Source organism: Ciona intestinalis, unplaced genomic scaffold (assembly GCF_000224145.3).
Source record: "Ciona intestinalis unplaced genomic scaffold, KH HT000134.2, whole genome shotgun sequence".
Lineage (NCBI taxonomy): Eukaryota > Metazoa > Chordata > Ascidiacea > Phlebobranchia > Cionidae > Ciona > Ciona intestinalis.
Window position 1 is genome coordinate 1 of NW_004190456.2, and position 21,858 is coordinate 21,858.

General features: G+C 36.8%; 5 protein-coding genes across 5 annotated transcripts; all 5 read right to left on the bottom strand.

Moving 5' to 3' along the window:
* Positions 1-4: 4 nt before the first annotated feature.
* Positions 5-954, bottom strand: LOC104266656 (keratin, type I cytoskeletal 12-like; the record flags this gene model as incomplete). The annotated part of the gene is made up of 1 exon (XM_009863404.3): positions 5-954. A coding segment is annotated over exon 1 (825 nt), but the record flags the coding sequence as incomplete, so codon positions are not given.
* LOC100180178 (myosin-9) lies at positions 852-7,508 on the bottom strand. The gene is made up of 14 exons (XM_026838965.1): positions 7,270-7,508; positions 6,888-6,980; positions 6,418-6,522; positions 5,856-5,993; positions 5,402-5,522; positions 4,984-5,055; positions 4,448-4,584; positions 3,972-4,153; positions 3,322-3,508; positions 2,782-2,989; positions 2,363-2,463; positions 1,662-1,894; positions 922-1,420; positions 852-887 (listed from the first exon to the last, which is right to left on the bottom strand). Exons 1-14 carry the CDS (start codon positions 7,420-7,422, stop codon positions 852-854), a joined length of 2,265 nt encoding a protein of 754 aa, XP_026694766.1. The 5' UTR covers positions 7,423-7,508.
* A 646-nt stretch (positions 7,509-8,154) lies between these two features.
* On the bottom strand, positions 8,155-12,607 carry LOC100185745 (alpha-soluble NSF attachment protein-like). Its single transcript, XM_002119459.5, has 5 exons — positions 12,402-12,607; positions 11,037-11,195; positions 10,587-10,709; positions 9,989-10,218; positions 8,155-9,338 (listed from the first exon to the last, which is right to left on the bottom strand). Exons 1-5 carry the CDS (start codon positions 12,549-12,551, stop codon positions 9,110-9,112), a joined length of 891 nt encoding a protein of 296 aa, XP_002119495.1. The 5' UTR covers positions 12,552-12,607; the 3' UTR covers positions 8,155-9,109.
* LOC100175538 lies at positions 12,575-16,119 on the bottom strand. Its single transcript, XM_002119618.4, has one exon. The coding sequence runs from the start codon at positions 16,000-16,002 to the stop codon at positions 13,051-13,053; it is 2,952 nt and encodes a 983-aa protein (XP_002119654.1). The 5' UTR covers positions 16,003-16,119; the 3' UTR covers positions 12,575-13,050.
* Positions 16,120-16,342: 223 nt separating this feature from the next.
* LOC100183376 lies at positions 16,343-21,198 on the bottom strand. The gene is made up of 5 exons (XM_002119773.3): positions 20,782-21,198; positions 19,963-20,119; positions 18,465-18,864; positions 17,950-18,101; positions 16,343-17,163 (listed from the first exon to the last, which is right to left on the bottom strand). The coding sequence occupies exons 1-5, from the start codon at positions 21,129-21,131 to the stop codon at positions 16,837-16,839; spliced, it is 1,386 nt and encodes a 461-aa protein (XP_002119809.1). The 5' UTR covers positions 21,132-21,198; the 3' UTR covers positions 16,343-16,836.
* Between the last annotated feature and the right edge of the window lie 660 nt (positions 21,199-21,858).

The window sequence follows — 21,858 nt, forward strand, 5'->3', positions numbered from 1 at the left end:
CTTCATTTTCATCTTGCTTTTCTGTCATAACTTGTTTCATATTTTCAACCAAACGTTCAAGTTCCTTGGCATGCCTCTCATGCGATTCAACCTGGAGTTTTGAATCTTCAAATAGTTTCCCAACATCTTCCAACTCCGATCCCAAGCTGCGATTCTTCTCCTTCAAAGCTTCAACTTCTTCCATCCTTGTCTTCAACAAAACCTCTTGTTCTCTTGCTTTACTTTGTGTGTTTTCAGCTTCTTCTTGTAACGATAATACCACACTATCACTAGTAAGCTTTAGATTCGCCATCTCTTCAACCAAATCCAACTTATCCTTCTCAAGCTTACAAACACCCTGCTGTAATGATTCAACCACCGTACTGTGGTTTGCAACTTGGTTTTGTAGCTTTTGATTAGCAGACACAAGCCTCAACCCCTCAGATTGATGACTAATCAATTTCTCATTCAATTCCAAAACTTGTGTCTCAAGTTCTTCCAAGTTTTGACTTTTCTTCGCAACTTCTGTTTCTTTCTGTTGACAGTTAAGTTTCAACTGCTCCACTAATGCTGATGTCACATCATGTTTCTGAAGCTCATTCTGATGGTTTACCTTCAACGCCGCCAACTCTTGATTCAAATAATTTCTTTCCATTTGAACTTCTTTTAAAGATGTTTCCAATCCTTGTATTTGTTTCTCTTTCACATCCAGTGAGTTCTCATACTTTGTAACCTTTATCTGGATCGAGTTAGTCAACTCTGAAAGCTCCGAAGCATTTTCATCTTTCTCCTTTGCTGTGATCTCAATGTTTGATCTTAGCATCAACACCTCTTCTTCCAATCCCTTCATCCTGCTTGCTTCCCAACCATCCTCATCTTGAGATTATCAAGCTCCTCCCTCGCAATCTCTTCCTTTTTTTTCACATCCTCAAATGATCTCACATCATCTTCCGCAGCATCCAATGCTCTTTGCATCCCCACAACTTGCGCCTCCAGATCTTGTACCCTCCCCTCCAAACTCCTCCTCTCAATTGCTTCAGCTCGAGCTTCCTGAACAAGAACTTTATGCTCTTCCATTAACTTAGCTTTACTCCCAGAAACTTCTTCAATTTTAGAAAGATGACTTTTCAGTTGATTTTCCAACCTACAAACTTGATCCTTTACTCCCCCCTCTTGCTCACAGAGCTTCTGATATTCCTCTTTAAGAACAAAATGCTCTTCCTTCGCCGCCTCAGCACAAGCAACTTGCTCTTCCAGCTTCTTCTTATACCCATCCAAAATCCTCTGTTTCTCATCGCACATCGCATTAAGTTGATGGAGATGACCCTCCTGATCTTTCAACCTCCCACTCAAAGTCCTCATCTCCTCCTCTGCTCCCAACATAAACCTCCGGACTTCCTCCTGTGAGTTTTCCTCCAGGTTTTTAATCTTTGTCTTCAATCTAAAAATACATGAACACTTTGCATTTTTTTAGACAAATGGAACTTATATATTTTTATGTAATAACTATTTATTAATATTTAACATGGTTTCCAATAACATACATGCCTACAATGCGACATCACATGTCTTAACACCCCCATTAAGGCCTATAACGTATACAGAAACATTATAAGAAACACTCAATTATACCTATGATAAAACCCCTTACTAGACAGACCACAGTTAACCATCAAACTCACCCCTCCACCTCATCCTGATGTTGCTCAACAACCTCGGTCACCTTAACTTCATATCTTTCCCTCAATTTCTCAAGATCACACTTTGTTTTCTTGAGTTCTCCAACCACGGCCTCACTTTGTTCAAGCAACATATTGTTTTCCTTGGTTAAAGCTTCAACTTCATTAGATCTCTCCTCTAGTTTGTTGATTGTTCCATTGGTGTTGTTCTCTATATGGGAGACCTGGGATCTTAACTGGGGAATAATACACAAAGTTCATTGAACCATAGAATCATCATACTCCACAGACAGTTTGTAAGTTTAAACAATATTAACTAGGTGTTTTTAAATAACATAAAATCCTTTCACAGTCAGCAAAGACCACCACCTTGTTACATCACAATGATATACATTTTATTAAACCATAGGCAGTTAGGAAATTTTGAATATTAATCAGGCAAAAGGGTAAATTAAACACAATATTATTAAGATGAATAACAGGATAGCAATGTTCTATGTACCATGTACCCTGGTATGCCACAACATAATACCTTGCACTTTATAAATAAGATTGTAATTTAAAATATTATAATCTAAATGTTCATAGATAATCTAACAAAGGAATTACTGGTCAAATAAAAGTACCAACCTAAACTAAACACCTAAGCCTTCTAGGCTTTTACATAAAGTAACCAACCACAAGAACAAACACAACAGCCCAACCTTAGTGACTTCCTCTTCCTTCTGTGTGAGTCGATCTTTTTGCTGATTCTTTTGTTTTTCAACTTCATTAAATTCTACTCTTAACTTATCCAGTTCTGCCTCTGCATTGAGTTAAGCATGAATTGGTTGGTTTGTATGCGTGGTTGTATTTAGTTAACAAGCAGTAAGTAGAACTGTGGTTTATATATAGTGTGACAAAGATAGAGTTGTTTTTAAATAATAAATTGACAAGAAGGATTGTGTGCGCCCAAGCTTACAGAAAGCCTTTTTTCCATTGTGTTTGCCTGTTTAAAATGTGTCAGTATATAATGCAAGCCAAGAATGCATCTTGTGTTCATCTCTGTTCTAGTTTAGAAACTCACAATCAAACAATAACTGCTTCATCGCACATTGAAAACAATTAACCAACGCCCCATTACCCAATTTACTGGTTTCCTTTTCAAACTTGACACGATCAGCTTTAATCTCTGCGTTACATTTCTCCAATTCCAACTTTTTATCCGACACACTTTGGTGCAAACGTTGGTTCTCAGATTTGAGTGAATCACGCTGAGTTTCCATGGATTCAAGTTTGGATGACATTTTCTCAAGTTGACAGGAAAGAGAATCATTCTCCTTCATAAGTACCTGGGGATCGTGGCGTATGCTTATATATACGATGGCTAGTGGGACAACACTGGCATAAACCCTAACCCCAGCATGCTTCACCATAAACAGTCAAAGATTATAGCTGCACTCACAGGCGCTATATTTTCAAATTTGAAGTGAAGTTGTCAAACTACAATGTTAATTACGGACATAAGGGAAAATTGATTAATATGGTGAATGCAATATACTTTGGCTTTGCTTGTGTATAGACACCCAACAGCAGAGTAAAAGCATTTTAGGCATTAAACTGGAGTGCTAAAACACAGGATTTCACAACCGCATAAAATATATAGTTGCAATTTTCATCATACCTGTTCTGATGTCTGCAGTTGTTTAAGTTTAGATTGATCACTTTGATGCAATTGTTCCATCTGTAAGAGCTTGTGGCTGCTTTTCTTTAACTCACTATCCAGTTTATTCCGGTTTAAACTGGTTTGATCCAGTTCTGTCTGGATTTCTTTCAAATCACGTTTTGCTTCAGACAGTGTTTCATTGAATCTGTGATGTCATAATGCACATTATGAAACAATGCATTGTATATGAGTTTGAAACAATGCCCATACATACAATAAACAAACCACTACTGTAACAACCATTGCAGTTGGTAATTTAGTATAGTCTATGCTATGGTATAATATACTAGTATACAGTATGTATGCACATTCTATTCTATATGGGTGAGGTCCTACAGTGAGGCACGCCATGATACCTGCGATATAGACCAGAGTTGGCCCATTACCCCAACATTATATATGTACATTCTATTCTCTATGAGTGAGGTCCTATAGTGAGACACACCATGGGACCTGGGATTTAGGCCAGAGTTGGCCCATTTCCCCAACATTGTATATGCACATTCTATTCTATATGGGTAAGATCCTAGAGTGAGGCAAGCCATTTGAAATAAAATCTAATCCAAAGATGGCCCATTCCCCATTAAATAAACAGTAACCCCCCTTACTTGTTCTTCTGCTCCACAAGTTGCTCCTCCCACTTCCTTCTCTCTTCCTCCCACTCCTTCTCCTTCCTCTTCCTCCCATTTTCCTGCTTACTCTTCAAATCTTCCATCGTAACCTGATGTTTCTCCCGATCCGATGTCACCTCACTGGCGAGTTGTTGCAACTTGTCCTCAGCAACTGATACCTGTGGTTTATTGCATGTATGGGTTACGATGACATAGATTTAACTAATAGATTATTATACAACTACTTGTACTTCTACACAACTGACTTCACACTTAATTAAGGCGCATAGGCGACTTTAAAACAAGGGTGACATCTTATGTTGTTCTACGTTTTAGCAACAAATGGAAGTTTAAACAGAAAACAACTTTTATCCCCATATAATTCGTCAATTTAAATTCTGCATTATTAATTTGCCTCTTAGTTTGAACAATATACAGATTAGTTTATTTCTAACAGATAGTTAAATTAAAACCTTATCCGCAGATTCCTTCAGCTTTTGATGTAAAGCTGAGATTTCTTCAGATTTTATCGCAAGTTCTTTTTCAAGGGATGTGAGTTTCTGCTGCAGGTCAGAGTCGTTACTAGGTGGGGCAACGAGAGGTAGTGGTACTGCAGGGGAGGATTCATGTTGGTTGTTCGGTGATAAAGAAGTTATTTTAAGCTTGTGGTAATACACATTATAATATGAAGTGCTAATAATATTACTCCAAAATCCATTTGTATATGTTTATAGGCAGAAGAACTATTTCTATTCTATATGAGTGGGCCCTTTGATACAGCATGCCAGGGGGTCAGAAGTTTAGACCAGAGTTGGCCAATTTGCCTAATCCTAACAAGGGAAAAAAAAATCATTAATTATCGGAATTCTCTCTATTACAAGCAGCGGCGACCACTTGGTAAATATAGGGGGTGTTGACATGGCTAAACAGATCATTTTTGTGCTGAATTAAGAGTACTGAGCACAAAATATAAATATAAACTACCAATATTAACATATATGTAACTTACATATGGTTGGCGTGGGTTGGTTGTTTGAGGTGGGGAACAACAATGGTGGGTTGGAGTCACCACTACCATTTACTGGAAATAATATTAAGTTAAATTTGTAGCAACTCTATATGGTTTGGGTACTTAGCATGGACATACTTAATCCTAGTTCCAGAAACTTTTTTGATAAATTTGACCGTGTTAGTCTCTATGTGTAAAGAGTAAATGTTACCAAACAAAAGTTGGAAAAATGGGGAAATTTTAGCACTTTGCACAAAATAAAAAACAAACCTAATTAAAATGCTTAGAATTTAATATTTTAAGATTCAACTAAAATTGATGTGACAACATTTCATTTATATTTAAGTGTCAAAACGTTTAGAAGTTTGTAAAAAAACATCTTACAGCTGCTGAGCTGCATTACAATATTTCATTGTACCTGAAACTGGCGACCCAGTTAAAAGGTCAAATAAAGGTCGTTGAGGTTTCACAGGGGTCACCAAAGGTTCATCTGTTGCCCATGGTAACGGGGTCATGAACGATTGTCGCCTGGCCGATTGCTGTAATAAGATATTTCATAATCCATACATTTATAAATATGATAGCTATTATGAAAAGTACTACTTTATTACAGCAGTTGAGTAGTAGTAAACTAATGGTACAACCTTGTATGTTGTATCGTGATGATTTAAAATTAAAAACAAACAAGCAAATCTGGGAATTTTATTGTTAAGAATACTCTCGTAAAAATGATCAACATGAACTGATGAACATAATAATAAAGTGGCGGAATATCCGTTTGTGGTTCGTAATATACCAGACTTTCCAGATAATAACAGTTTATCCAAACCATCAAATATTGCTTACAATACACTTAATATATGAAGACAAACCGAATTCTTTGCATCGTTTATCTCTTTTTCGAGTGTTCGTGTTTTCGCCTTTTCTTGGTCAAGCAAAGATTGTAATTCGCCGATTTTTGAGCTGAAGTCACGTGCTTCTTCTTCTACTGACTTCCCTTGTTTTGGTGTCTAGATGTTATAGAAGTTATAGGTTATGGTAAATGAAGGGCCAAATCTGCCAAAATCCAAAGTCCTGAAACCTCACCCACAGAGAATAGAATAGAATGGTAAAAAGTTAATCTTTTCTATTCTTCTAATTTAGTGGCCACCAAGGGCACTCCTATCAGTTGTGAGCATTGAACCTGGTGTCCTTGCAGGGAAGTTTAATGCCTTTGACATATATTACTATTTCCTAGGGATGTGCCAAGACGCGCCCAAGCTCAAACTCGTGTCCGAGCATCCCCTTTTTGGACAATCGGCACTCGGCTGAAAATTGGTAAGGGCACTGAGCCTTGTTCTGTTGCCATAAACCATTTCTTCCACCCCATGTGATCCACTTAAACATGAATTAGTACTTCCTAAACCATTACCATCCACAACAAATGGATCCCACCTTGCATGAATATTGTTCCAGCTGATACTTGCAACGTTGGTACTGGCCTTCCAACCCGCTGATGTGAACTTCCTTGTGCTTCAACTCATTACTCAGCTTATCAACCTAAACCATAAGTTGTTAATTAGCATGGTGAAGCTGGTAGCATGAATATCTTTAGCTGTAGCAGGCAGCCAGGCACATATTGATAAATTAACTGCCAATTCATCAACCATTCAATGCTAGTAGGTTAGGACATTTGTAAACAAAAAATCATTCTAAAAAAGGCTTACACGAATAACCCAACTAACTCATGCCAATGACCTTATAATTATATATATCACGTTCACGTATCGTGACATTTGTAACTTATTTACCCTTGCATGGCGGGGCAGCGACAGTTGCTATAAATACCGGGTGTTCTGTTTCATTCACCTTTGTGAAAAAAGCCCGTTTTGTGAAACATTTACAAACTAAATTTAATAAATAACCCTTTGCTGCAACTTTGTACAATCTTCAGCCAGCGAGTGGTTTTCACGCTTCAATGCCGATATTTCTATCTTGTCCTCTTCTACTTTACGCTTCTGGAAAAATCAATAAACATAGAAATAATACAATTTGCATTAAAGAACACAAGTAATTTTAGGTATTTGTCAAAGTAGCAAAAAACATCCAAATTATCAAAATTGCGGATTATTTTTTTTTTTAACCAGGCTGATGTGTGTAAGAAGTAGGTTGCTGATCTCCAAATTAGCAAAATCGTGCAAGCGTTTATTTTTCAAACAGGCCCATTAATATTTACAGAATATCAGGCAGACATGGCTGTTGTCCAAATTACACGTATTTGTTAGTGCCTTTTCTACTCAAACTTACTTGTTTATTGGATGAAGCCTCCAATGATTCCATCAGGAATTGTTTTTGTTTCGTTTCCTTTTTCAATATTTCATTTTGTTTTTCAATCTCCGCTATTTTCCCCAAAGCTTTATGATTCAAACCTTCTTTCCATTCGTCACCTGCCCAACTCATTTTGCTTCACAATATTAAAAGTACTCAGATATTAATCATTTAAATCTCTTTACGAGTTTTATTACGTAAACATCTTCTAAAATGAAAGTGAAAAAGTAAATTTTTAGATTTTATTTTCTGCATGCCGGGTTGAATGTAACTTACTGTATCCTCGAGTGGCCGGAAAACGACAGTCGTGAGTCGTTTGGCTTTGGTGGGTTACGGTTAAAGACTTAGTTTTTCTTGCTGCTATTGCCTAATTAAGAAACAAAATGCGCTTTCTTATTCGTATACTCTTTCATAAAGTCATATTGATTTTAAATATTGTCCAAAATATTGATACAGATAAGTTTAAAACAACAAACTTTTACTATTTGTTTATTTTCCACCAAAACATTCAATTCTCCCTCTCCGAAAATCCGGGATTCTGATTGGCTGTTAGAAACAGTGTTTCCAAAACTCGATATTTTTTGCAAAATTTTACCGCGCGGAAATATAGTTTTTTTTTGTTAAATTTTAATGGACCGAAATTTATGCTGATATAATAACATCTAATAAGTATTAATTTGCAGCTTTACAATTAAATGGCAAATTTGGCATGCGTTTTTCTTAGCGTGTTATAACGATTGTCATTTTGTTGGGTAAATTTTACATTCATTACATTCATTCAATTTTACCCTTGGTATTTTTCGGTCTTCAACATTATTTGAGGTAACAATTTCCTTCAAAATTTCTAGCACATAATTTCAAGACCACCTTTTGCGTTTCCTTGTAATAAACAAATTATGTCATTGTATATTAATAAAACAATTCCCACCAAACACAATTTACACAAATATTGTGTCTGGTATACATTGCACGTGTAACGCAACACATAACATCAGGGTACTACATAAATATATATAACATGGTCAAAATTAGGTTGAAGCAAAATTAGCATTTTCGTCTAAACTCAAAGCTGCAAAATGTTGCTGCTTTATCAGTGTTCACAAATCTTGCCAAAAATTGATGCAATTTAAATCACAGATGGATACAAGTCTTGTTTCAGTTATTTTTCGATTTCAGGAAACACTGAAAATCAAGTTAAATCTTGCTACAAAAATAAATCCTTGTAAATATTGTTCAAGCAATTTGAAATGCAGATGGAATAATGCAAAAATACACAGAATCAATCATTTCACCAAATCTTTATAGTTGCCATAACCAAATATGGTGTAATATTAATAGAATTAATTAATATTTATATATGGTTGAACACATTCAATCAATATGACCACCCAAGCTACAAGAACTATTAGAATACATAATGAAATATGCTGGCTTTAAGAAAAAAAAAGCCAGAAAGTCTTAATTTACAAACAACGCTAATTACAAACAGATAAAGATACAACATTGACATCAGGAACATCAAAAGTTAATTAAATAACAGGTTTTTTATCCTACACTATTGCTCTTCAAAAATGGAAATTCAGTCGTTTAATATTTGCAAATATGTTTACACCCGAAATTCGAAAATAATGTCTCAATAATTTCTCTGTTATTTCACATTAATTGTCCGAATTAGTGTAATAAATGAAGTATTTGCTAACTTTATATTTTATAATATTAGATTTATAATTAACAACATTAGGCGTGGGGTGAAACAGACAATCCATAAACCCCACAGCCATTTCTGCGGATCATAAATTAGTGCAGTAAATAATAGAAATCACATATTATCAATATCTTCGTCCCCCCCTGCGATTGTCTTCTTGATTCGCAGCAGAATTGTCGTCAGCCATTCATCTATCCTTGTTACTTTATCATATTCAGCAATAGCTTCAGCGAATCCATCAGCTGAGTTGTTCTCGTAAGCTTCAATCAACTTCTTAACCAACTTGCATTCCCTGCTATCCTCGAAGGCTGGCATCCATTCCTCATACTTCTCTATTGCTTGTCTGGAAAACCAAGGGTTAAACAATTTTTAACTATATTGACATTTTTATTATAACAATGAACGCTTAGTAAACAAATAATATATAACTGTATCCTCAAGACTTAAAACAGGGTTGTTATATCTTTCCACATTTATAGATTGACAGCAATTATGTATTTCCATACACTTTGCGTTTAAAAGTGTTGCACTGCATAAAGGGCCTGACTTTGTATTCACTAAAGTAAAGGAAATAGTGTTAACCTCAATAAAGCGATCATAAACAGAAAATCAATTTTTATTATTGATTCTTTAGAATCAGCCTTATTAATGTGATGGGGTTTATGCTTGCAATGGAGTCTAATAGAGGATGCAATACTATGCAGCAGTGAAAGATAAGTTTAACATAGTATCTTAACCTGTATAATATAATTGTCTAAAATGACCTAAATAGTAAGTTATATTGTTTTTATATTAAAATAAATTGTTCAATAATCAGAAACATTGGCGCCAAACCTGGGGTGGCAGGGCAGGCAAGATAGCCCTGAAATACAACCAGTAAATTAGATTTGTTTTACAGGATTTTGCGAAATAAACTATTCCTGCTTGCTTTTTAAAAAGTTTGGCGCTTATTTAAAAAGTTTGGCTCCTATATATTAATAAAAGATACTGTACCTTGCGTCTACACCACTGCATCCCAAACAGAACTGACATAATGTAGCTTTAAACATATATTCCTTGGCTGCATATTTCAACAATGGGCTTTCTATAGAGGTGAGAGCGACCCTCTCATAAAGTTCGATGGCTTTGGTATATTGTTGCAACTGAGCAGCGTAAGCAGCAACTTTTAACCAACATTTGTTGGCACTGCTCTTCGAGTCTTCGCCATCATAGTAATCAGCGGCCTGGAAAACAACATTTAAAAATCATGACAGTAGTAAATTTTGACAGAAATATTATATAACACAGTCTACAGGTGTTCTATTTCATACATTCACGTATGTAACTTATTTATCCTCGCATGGCAAAGCAACGACAGTCGTTATAACACGAGTGTTCTGTTTCATACACCTCGTGCCGCTTGTAAGTTACCACGTATGTAACTTTGTGGGTGATTATTTTTCTGTATGGCTGACAATTCAGACCACCCATCGGTGATCACTGGGTTCATAAGTTTTGTTGGATGCAATAACTCAGGAAATTTAACATGAGTAAGTTGGTTGTAAACCCTTAAGCATTTTAACTTTATAACTCTATCCCCTTTCTTTCCCACCTTTTCATAATGGGCGATTGCTTTCTCAATGTTCAAAGCATCAGCCTCGTAAAGTTCGGCGATCGACATATGATGTTTGGCAGCGATGGTGAAACGACCCATGTCAGTGAAGATGTCTATTGCCTGAATATATTTATTGCTAAAATGTGTATTAATGCATTAATGAAGCTGTAATAACTGAAATAGCTGCCTCCTGATTAGTATGTTAAACATATAAACAAGGGTTTTCAAAATGGTATGTAATGTAACCTAGTAAACGTAATTTTTATTATAACTTTCAAACCCATTATGGTTTGCTATTTTAAGCAGCCATACCTAGTTTAAAGCTTAATAACTTTTAGGAAGCAATTTTCGTTTGTTGCAAATTCTTTTAGTGTGGTTGTTTTAATTATTACATCTTCACTATTATATTTGAAAAAAGAAATATAACTTCAATTTCATGTTACTCACTCTTGCTAAGCAAGTGATCGCTTGCTCCGGCTCGGACTTTTTGTAACAACCTGCCGCGTCAACGAGGTTCGACGCTGACTCATGTTTGTTCGCGAGTTTTTCACGGATGTCGGCCGACTTGCGGAACGCAGCTCCTGCTTCACTCCATTTCTTCCCCATCTTCATTGGAAGAAATGATGGTTAGCGGGTAAAATGTTGTCATACATGCATAACTTTTTCGAAAACCAGGGTGCTATTTGGACCGTATACCATGTTATAATTTTTAATTGGTGCATTTTTATTAATATGGTAAACCTGGTTATTCTTGCAGAGTACAATAAAATATTCTAGGGCATGCATGTAAGCAGTACATACTGATGCTAAGCGCCTATTATTGTTGTATATAATTTATTGTAAAAATAAAACTCTTTTGGTAAAATAAAACAAATATTGAAATCAATGTTTTCATTTTCCATCCCTTGCCTTGAGTTACTAAAAACATGATGTTAAACAAATTTAACTTTAAATCAAGGCTGTCCAAACCAGCATCTCATAAACATTTGACTTACAAAAGAATGTTAAATAATTATAACGTAAAAAAGATAAATCATTGTTGCATTCTCTACATTTATTCAATCATCCATTCAATACAAACATAAGTATGCCACTCACAGGATATTACAATTGTTTACACTATTTATCATTGATGAATAAAGTAAAAGTTATGTAGGAGATAATTAGATATATATTTAAAATGAAAGTGTTAGCCATCGTATGATTCCAATGTATGGTGTAACAAGTGACACCATGTAATACAATACTAGGATAAAAGAGTTGGCCTTACACATACTAAAGTAAAACAATGAACAACAAATGTGAAGGTCCAGCAATAAAACACTTATAGCCTGTCTATATATATACTGATTGTCTTAATTGGTATTTTTAATTTTAATTTTAACAATCTTTTCTGTTTTAAAACATTGAAAACCCCCATTGACTCATTGGTAGCAATTAGAAACATTGATTTTAAAACTTATAAAAAATGCATGATTAAAATCTGAGCGGATACCAATGGACACTGGGACCTTAATTCCTAGCGTGACAGATGTAAAAACTACCAGTATTTTTAATTTTATAAGGGTTGGGTAATATGCAGCTGTTTTAAGTGATTAAAGCATTTACACCAATAGTGCACAAAACTAGCCCACGTTTTGAATGTTACTATGTTAGCATTTACTTTTTTTGCTGTAAATCCATATTTCTTTTTTATTAATTTTATCCTATTTTAAGAAAAAAACAACAAAACTTTTATCTAAATTTGAGGCCCCAGGTTTGTCACACAGTGAAAATGTTGTTATTATTATACATTTAACTTTACTCTCATACCTTAAATAAGTTCCCAGCCTTCACATATTTGTCGCAAGCATCTTCAAGCTTCATTGAACCTCCGAATAATTGCGAGAAAAATCCCGTCCCCGATTTTGAAAGTTTTTCAGCCTCGGCCAATATTTCACAAGCTTCCTTTTCCTTAGACATGGTTGGTTTGCTTATTTAATAACCTGAGGTTTTTATGGAATAAATAGAAATGGTAAGAAATGGGTCGATTTTAAACCAATATGACATGTGTAGACATTAAAAGCATTGATAATCCTTACAACTTTACCATTAACTTATCCGAATAAAAACACATTATTTAAAAAATGTAAAACCAGAGCTAGCATAATTGACACTGACAAGATTAAATTCAAAACATTTAAAAAGTTAAAGTATTGCGTTATTGCCTATGCTATAAAAGACCCCTTAAATAAAACGCCCACATAATTTGAACCACGTACATAGGCACCAAACCTGGGGTGGCAGCCAGGCTAAAAGATTTCTGCATTGTATAAATCAATCAGTAAATCAATAAGTTAAGTTTGTTTCATGGAAATATTCGTTTAACTAACTCCCCCCCCCCCCCTCCCATTTTAAAAAGTTTGGCACCTAATATATATGTTTACTGTTTAGTGAATTCCAACAAAGGGAACAGAAAACCTTATTCATTGTCCAATACATTAACTTTTTTAAACAAAGAAACAAGAGTGTCTGGATTTTGGTCAAAATTTTTACTATTTCCCATCAGAGGGTATAATGCTTCTCTTAAACTAAAGAACATTCGAGGATGAAGAATCTCCTGGGAAGCCAACAACTGTTTCACTCGATGACGTTCTTTAGGAGCTTCGAAACAAGCAGGGCAGTTTTCTGGGATCACTGGTAATAAAGCTGTTTCGGCAAATTTTCGAGTTTCGGTTTCACGAACGTAAATAAACGGACGAATTACTCGTAAGTCGCCTTCCTTTATCGTGTAATGTGCTTTCATTGTGTGTAGTAAACCATTATGGAAGGCGGACATTAAGAAAGTTTCAGCTAAGTCATCCAGATGATGAGCAAATGCCAACACGTTCCATCCTTCCCTTCGAGCTGCTGCGTATATTCGACCACGTTTCATACGAGAACAGAAGGAACAAACAGAGCTGGCATTGACACTCGTAGCTTGGTCCATAATCCCTTGTTTTTCATAGAAGTACTCGATATTAAGTGACTTCATGTAAGGAATAAGAGGGGAAGGGTCAAACGATGGATTCATTGGATCAATCGTAACAGCTCCGAGCTCAAAATGAATGTTGTTACTTCCAGCTTGGTATTGGTACTGGTGCAGCACATGAAGCATTGATAATGAATCTTTCCCACCAGATAAGCAAACAAGGACCTTATCCTTGTCTTTTATCATCTTGAAATCATTGATTGCTTTTATAGAAAGCTTGAACAGATTTTTAGGCACAGAGGGGAAAGCAACCTTCGCTACTGGGCGGGTTGCTTTAGGCTTAGGAACTGGACAAGCATTGATTAATGTAGAAGGCATAACCTTCACATTACAAGTAATAGTATTTTCATTTGTAGTTTTAGCATTGCCATTAATGGTCACCACAGGTTTGGGTTTTTCAGTTGAAATAGTTTTGATATTTACAACTTGTTTGCGAATCATTGTTTCTGATTCATTAATTTGATGAACAAAATTCTCAGGTACTTTAACAAGTTGACTAATCTCATCTTTCGTTAATTCCTTAATGGTTGTTCTTACTTTAACGGGGCAATGAAGTTTCCTTTCAATCTGCTTTGATTTCAGTTGCATCTGTAACGCATCAGAGGGCAATAGGAACCAACATAAATGGCGAACATTTTCAGGAAATATCAATCGCTGGTCTGGCAGGTTTTCATTTCTAACAGGATTTTGAAACAACTCTTCAGCAAATTCCAAAATCTCATTTTCGTTTAAAATGGAGTCAGATGAAACTCGTTTTTCAACGCGAGGATTAATCTTCATGCCAGACCCGGTAAACTTTACATCCCCAATCCACTGCCTCTGTGTGAAGACTTTATGTTTGTTATGTTTCCACTGCCCCGTCTCTGGGTTAAACATATAAAGTGGCAGAAGCTTCCATGCATATTTAGACACCATTGCAACCGCATTTATTATAAAATCAGCTTCAACTTCACTGCAGAAATATGGGAGGCTGATCCTCACAAAGCCTGGTCGTAAAACCTCAGTCGAAGAACATTCCTCCTGCCTTCTTAGGTGAGTGCGGTTCAATCTACTGTCCTCTAACAAAGCTGCTTCAAATTCTAATACAGTTTTATCATCAATGCCCAATAAATCTTGTGCATAAGGTCCGGCACATGCACAACCACCTCTGGCTTGGATTCCAAACAAATCATTCAACACTGCAGTTACGAAGTTGTGGTGTAAATATAGAGAAGACTCTGGGTGATATACTAGAAAGGAAAACACAGCCAAACGATTATTTACAGACACTTGTGGACTACCAAGTATATGTAAGTTTGAACACTTTTCCCAAACAGCCATAGCTTTATTATACAATCTCTTCTCTTCGTTTAATATATTTTCCATCCCTACTGTGTGTTTCATCTGCATAGCCATCGCAGCGCGCACGATCCCAACCAACCTTGGTGTTCCCCCTTCTTCTCTCATCTCAATATCTTGCAAATATCGATGACTTTTATCGGAAACAAAAAACACGGAGCCTCCACCAGAACCAGAGGGAACAGGATTCTTGAACAAACTTTTACTAGCAACGAGAATCCCTGGGCAATCCACACCACCAACAAACTTATGTGCGGAAATAAACACGGCATCTTTTGACGAGCCTTGATATGTTGGGTGCATATCAATGTCCACATAAGGCCCAGCTGTTGCGTAATCCCAGAACGCAAAAGCCCCATGTTTATGCAGGGTTGAAGAAACCATATCAACGTTTGTGATAATCCCTGTTATATTAGAAGCAGCGGAAAAACAACCGATTAAATGATAATTTGTTTCCTTCCATGCCATTAAAGCTGCATCTAAATGTTCAATATTCACTTCCCCTTTTATGGTTTCTGATATACGAATTACTTTACAAGCAATTTCCCTCCAAGGCAGTAGATTAGAATGGTGTTCATAAGGACCAACAAACACAACCACAGGTTTAATGAAATGTAAACCACTAATAAGTTTATGAACCGCACCAGTCACACCGTTACCAGTAAATATAACAGCATCATGTTCACTAGCACGCACAAAGTTACGAACCATTAATCTCGACTCATTTTGAAACAATGTCGACTGGTGTGACGTCACAGAGGTGGTTGTATGAACGTTTCCATACCAAGGTAAGACGTTTTCCTTTATATAAGTTTCAATCGATTCCAATGCCCTTCCAGTCGCTATATAATCGCAATAGACTAATTTTCTCTTACCAAAAGGGCCATCATATGCAACACCATTACCGATAATGTCTTTATGGATAAATTCCAACAAACTTTTTGTCTCGTTGGATTTTAGTATATGCGCGGAGTCTTTTACTTTGTTTTCATCTTCTTCGTGCTGGCTTAGAAATATCCGCTTGCCCGGCGCTTTCCTGTAATCTCCATTGTAAACTTGTTGCATTGTAGAGGCGTAGGGCAAAATATATTACCTAAAAATAGCAACTTAAAACAAAACTAACACCACTACACAACAACAACATATGCTTTACGCAATATGAAGCCAATAATCATAGTCACTTTTACCAACCGTTGGGATCACTCTTCTTCTTGCATTCTCTCGTATAGATACTTAATAAACAATTAAACAAAAAAGAGAACGTTATAAACAAAGTGAGAAAAACAAACATTTCAAGGTTGGTGAAAAAAGAAAGAAGATAAAAACATTTTTTAAATAAAGTTGGGTGCAAATACCAAAATCAAGACAGAAGTTGCATTTTTTCTTAAAATTAGGGAAATCTATATGTTTAACATGGAGCACTATTTATTGTAAACGAAAATATCGAACGGCGGTATCGTATACAGACGTTTCTACAGAACAAAGACACAAAATGGTGATGAGCAATTGTAGTTTCTACAATACCAATAAATCGAAACGGAACACTAAACATAAAACGGAACAAACATATAAGCAACTTGGTTGCGGAACGAGGTAACGCTTAATTGGTCATAAAGTACATACATAACTGGTAAATGGGCACGAGATGTGTGAAACAAAACATCCGTGTTATAACGACTATCGTTACCACGCCATGCGAGAATAAATAAGTTACATACATGGTAACTCGTAAACAGGCACGAGGTGTATGAAACAAAACATCAGTTTTATAACTTTTGTTGCCCGCCAATCAAGGTTAAATAAGTTCCACTTCAATCCACTTATTAATTGACATTCTATTGCGCATCATATGCGGTGGCATCGCGTGTGACCACACAATAATGACATCCACTCATTCAATTATTGTAAAAACCGGTTCACGCTGATGCTGTTCTTGTTGTTTCTTGCTGTTCTTACTCTGTCGGACCAAGTTGACGCGACGGAATAAATAAACAAGTCACTTTTCGTGCAGACTTCCATGTCCAACATTGACATTGCAGTTCCGAAATCAACTTTGTGAAAACAGTCGTGGAATTTCGACTTCAGAGCTCGAACAAGATCGGATGAATTGAAGAATTCAATCTTCGGACGCTTGCGCTTGAAATAAGCTTTAAATTGTGTGATAAAGTGGGCATTGGTTGGCGGGTGGGCAATGTAGACTTTGTTGATACCATGGTGTTTGACTTTCTGCAAAACATAAACATAGTGATATCGGGTAGGTAGAATACCGTTACCACATGCAATCCATATATTTTCCAATCGTGTTTACCAATTTGTTTAAATCAGAGTTCGTATACATGTTTGTTTATATACGGACTCTCGTTTGCATTCATTAAAACACAAGTGTTCTGTTTCATACACTCCGTGCCTGCTTACGAGTCACGTATATGTTACTCCGGCATAAATCCCAGGACTCGTGCACCTCACCTATATGCAACAGAACATATAGTAGAGTGGGGTAAGATAGAACACTTTTAGCACATAATATCAAGATAACCTGATGTTTGTGAACAATTAACAACGGTTTTGGAAGTCGTGGGGATACAGTTTTATAATTTTTTGAATGTTCTTTGATTACTACCAAATGGGACAAGAAAATAGAACGAAAGTGTGTCCCATCTTCCCCCACTCAACTATATCATGTACAAACGTATACTGTGTATGATACTAGCGTAGTGCATGTTTGAATTAGTAGGGTGGGGTAAGATGGGATGCTCAGGCCCATATTGCCCAATAACTCGACAATTAATGACAGTTTTTGGTGAAACTATATTAATATTAAACGTTAAACAACATTTCGTTGTCCCGTCCCATTTGGTAGTTAAAAAAAACATTTAAAGAATTTTAAAACCGCATTTTCACGACTCCCATAGATCGTTGTTAATTGTTTAAAACACGAACACAATATTTGGATATTATGAGCTAAAGGTGTCCCGTCTTTCCCCACCCTACTATATTTAATTACTAACATACCAAAAAGTGGCTCATTTTCGTTGCCATTGTAAGAGACGCGTTCTTCTTTCGAACCATCTCGCAAGTTTTAGTCTTAGCAGGATACTTGCACCGATGATCTGTCATCCAATCACCTTCGTCGTATCGGAAATGGAGGGACACGAAGTTTCCTCCTGGAATGAATGAATGAATGAATGAATGAATGAATGAATGAATGATTGAATGAATGAATGAATGAATGAATGAACGTAAATATTATTCCTTGCACGGCGGGACAACTCGAAGTTATAACACGGGTGTTCTGGTGCATAATGCGTAATAACTGATAGCTTAGGTTAATAAACGCCTTGTCCAAGAACACACACCGACAGAGCGTAATATAGCTTTTTGATTGGTTATAAACGAAGATGGCTGCGTACAAATTGGTATAATGGATTTTGATCAACCGAGTCCGATGTACTTTGGTTTCAACGATAACATTTTTTGTGGAGATAACCAAAGCAGTCGGAGCCCGAGGCAATTAGCTTAAAACTCACCAAGTGTTTTCGACACAAACTCTTTCGCCATCTTGTCGACCATGGGCGGTCTTCTCGACAATTTATACGACAAGGAATACAATTGTTCGTCCGACATGTTATATCCTACCGCCCCATGATCTCGAGGGAAGTCGTCCATTCTTGGAAATCCAAATATATTGGTCAGCAACACGACGCATTTGTCGTCAGTTGCGAAGCGTTGCTTAATCTCCGACCTCGGTGTTATAAGAACCCTGCTCTTCGGTTTAAAATTCTTTGGGTAAGCGTTGATTCCAAATGCAGCCAGGTCGGCGGGGAAAAGCCGATGATCTTCATCTAAACGAGCCGTGTAGTTGCGAATTAGTTTCATTTCTGTGTAATGTTCGGCTGTCTTCAAGTAGAACGGCCAGATATGAGACAACTGTTCAATAAATTAATGAATGAATGTAACCTATTTATCCTCGCATGGCGGGGCAACAGAAGTAATTATAACACGGGTGTTCTGTTTCATACACCTCGTGCCTGCTTACAAGTTACCACGTATGTAACTTATGTATGCTCGCATGGCGGGGCAACAGAAGTAATTATAACACGGGTGTTCTGTTTCATACACCTCGTGCCTGCTTACAAGTTACCACGTATGTAACTTATGTATGCTCGCATGGTGAGGCAACGGAAGTCGTTATAACACGGGTGTTCTGTTTCATACTCCTCGTGCCTGCTTACAAGTTACCACGTATGTAACTTATTTATCCTCGCATGGCGGGGCAACAGAAGTCGTTATAACACGGGTGTTCTGTTTCATACACCTCGTGCCCGCTTACAAGTTACCAAGTATGTAACTTATGTATGCTCGCATGGTGAGGCAACGACAACAGTCGTTATAACACGGGTGTTCTGTTTTATACACCTCGTGCACGCTTACAAGTTACCACGTATGTAACTGGTTTACCCTCGAATGGCGCGGCACGACAGCAGCCGTTAACACCAACGGGTTAACACGCGTGTTCTATTTCATACACCTCGTGCCCGTTTGTGGGTAACCGCTTATTCCATCTACGATTACTCGATGAAGAACGGTTTGGTTGAAACCGCGTTTTGTGAAAGCCGTTGGCAATTTATGGCAACGGTTTAACATGTAATACTTGCATACTATACATGCTATATAGCTTAATATATTCTGACTTTCTTATAAACACATTTACCCATGAACCGTATATACCGTTGTCGACTCTGTACAAATTAATTAAAATATATTTGTCAGTTATATATGACTTTCATTTTGTTGCTGTAATTTCCTTCTTCATTATTTTAATTAAGATCTTCGCTATCTGATTTAAGAGGATTATATAACCGTATATCCTCATGACTCTAAAAGAGCATTTAATTGTTGTTGATTGTTAAAAACGGGATTAGGAAATATGGGATATTTATGTTCTAACGGCATCCATCTTACCCCACAGTAGTATATACATAGCAAGCTATATACACAGTATACCACGTTTACATTTAAACATACCAAAAAAACTGCATCGAATTTTCCACGGCAGCTTTGTTTTAACTCTGACACAGAAATAACAGAAATAGATTTCCTCAGCTTCGTGACGTCAATAACTTGTGACGTAGGTATCGACTTTGTGTTGTTGTGAACCATGAATGCCGGGAGCACCAAGGTGCTGGAATACGGATGGAAGTATATTAACGAATGAATTAATGAATGAATGATAAAATGAATGAATGGAACTTCTTTATACCCGCATAGCCAGGCAACAACGGCCTGTAACACGGCCACGGGTGTTCTGTTTTATACACCTCGTGCCCGCTTACAAGTTACCACGTATGTAACTTATTTATCCTCGCATGGCGGGCCAACGACAGTCGTTATAACACGGGTGTTCTGTTTTATACACCTCGTGACCGCTTACAAGTTACCACGTATGTAACTTATTTATCCTCGCATGGCGGGCCAACGACAGTCGTTATAACACGGGTGTTCTGTTTTATACACCTCGTGCCCGCTTACAAGTTACCACGTATTTAACTTATTTATCCTCGCATGGCGGGCAACAACAGTCGTTATAACACGGGTGTTCTGTTTCATACACCTTGTGTCAGCTTAATTACGAGTTATCACGTATGTAACTTTGTGGGTGATTGTATTTCTGTATGGCTGACAAATAAAACAACCCATAAGTTACCAGTGAATTGGAGAAGTGTTTTGCCCAAGTAGATACAAACATACGATGGTAGTAACACAAGATATAGGACAGTAACATAGGATATATGCTATCTATAACAAAATTGGATTTAATGGGGCTGTATAACCAACGCAACGTACCGGTTGAGACGAACAGCCATTTGTATTCCAAGTTGCAACCCAATCAATTGATTTCCAAGCCCTTCTAATATTTGTGGATACAAATACTTCGTCTCATCCATTTTAAGCAGGGGTTTAAACTTCTTACTCCAGTTGGGGGGTTCCCCGAATTCCTCACATGGTGTATGACGAATAGTCGCTCTTGTGACGTCATAGGAGCGGCTTAAAGCCGCAGAAACGTATGATTTCTTTGCTCCATATAATGGGGTGGGATAAGTGCTTTGAAAATTCCATTTTAAGAAATAAACGAGCGTAGAAAGACCGCAAATGAGGTAAAAAAGCTTCTTATTAAAATACGGAACCGGCTTCATATTTTAACATCTAGCGTGGCGTGACGACAGTTGGGTTCTTCATACTATTCGAACCCACGTTTCTGCAACCGAAACAACAAAACAAAGTTATGCTATGTATGGTACTGTTGGCAAGTTGAGTACCATTACCACGTGGTATCCCATATTTCCCTATCGTGTTTTAATGCGGTTATTTAATCTTATAAATATGCTCTGACCACCACTACCGAATTGAACGATAAAATTTGGACCATCTTACCCCAAGCTATTATACGAACAAAACGACAATACATAAGCATCTAGATACCGAAACTACATTCAACGCTCCGTATTCTAATCTGGAACCTTTATTCTAAAAGTAGCGGCAAGACGAGACAAACTTTTGAACGAAATTTAATTTACCGAAAAAGTTTTAAAGTAAATCGCCAGGGGGGTAATTTGGTCTAAATTCAAAGCGTGATTATACTGTCTGGTCTAGAAGGTGACATTACGATGCAACCAAGCGTAGAACAACTTTAGTAAGCTGAGGAATTGAATTTCAATTCATTTAGTTATTTCACTGCAGTAGTTTTAACACCGCGGTTGCTACTTGCAGGCGTTTGTTGATGTATTATGACGTCATTATTACAAGTGGCCAAACGAGTTCTAGAAGCAACGTAGCGGTTTCTTATGTTGGATAGTAAAGTTATAATTAAGTCATAACAGCAGAGAGAAAACTTTATTGCATTTGTTTTTAAACTGTTCACCG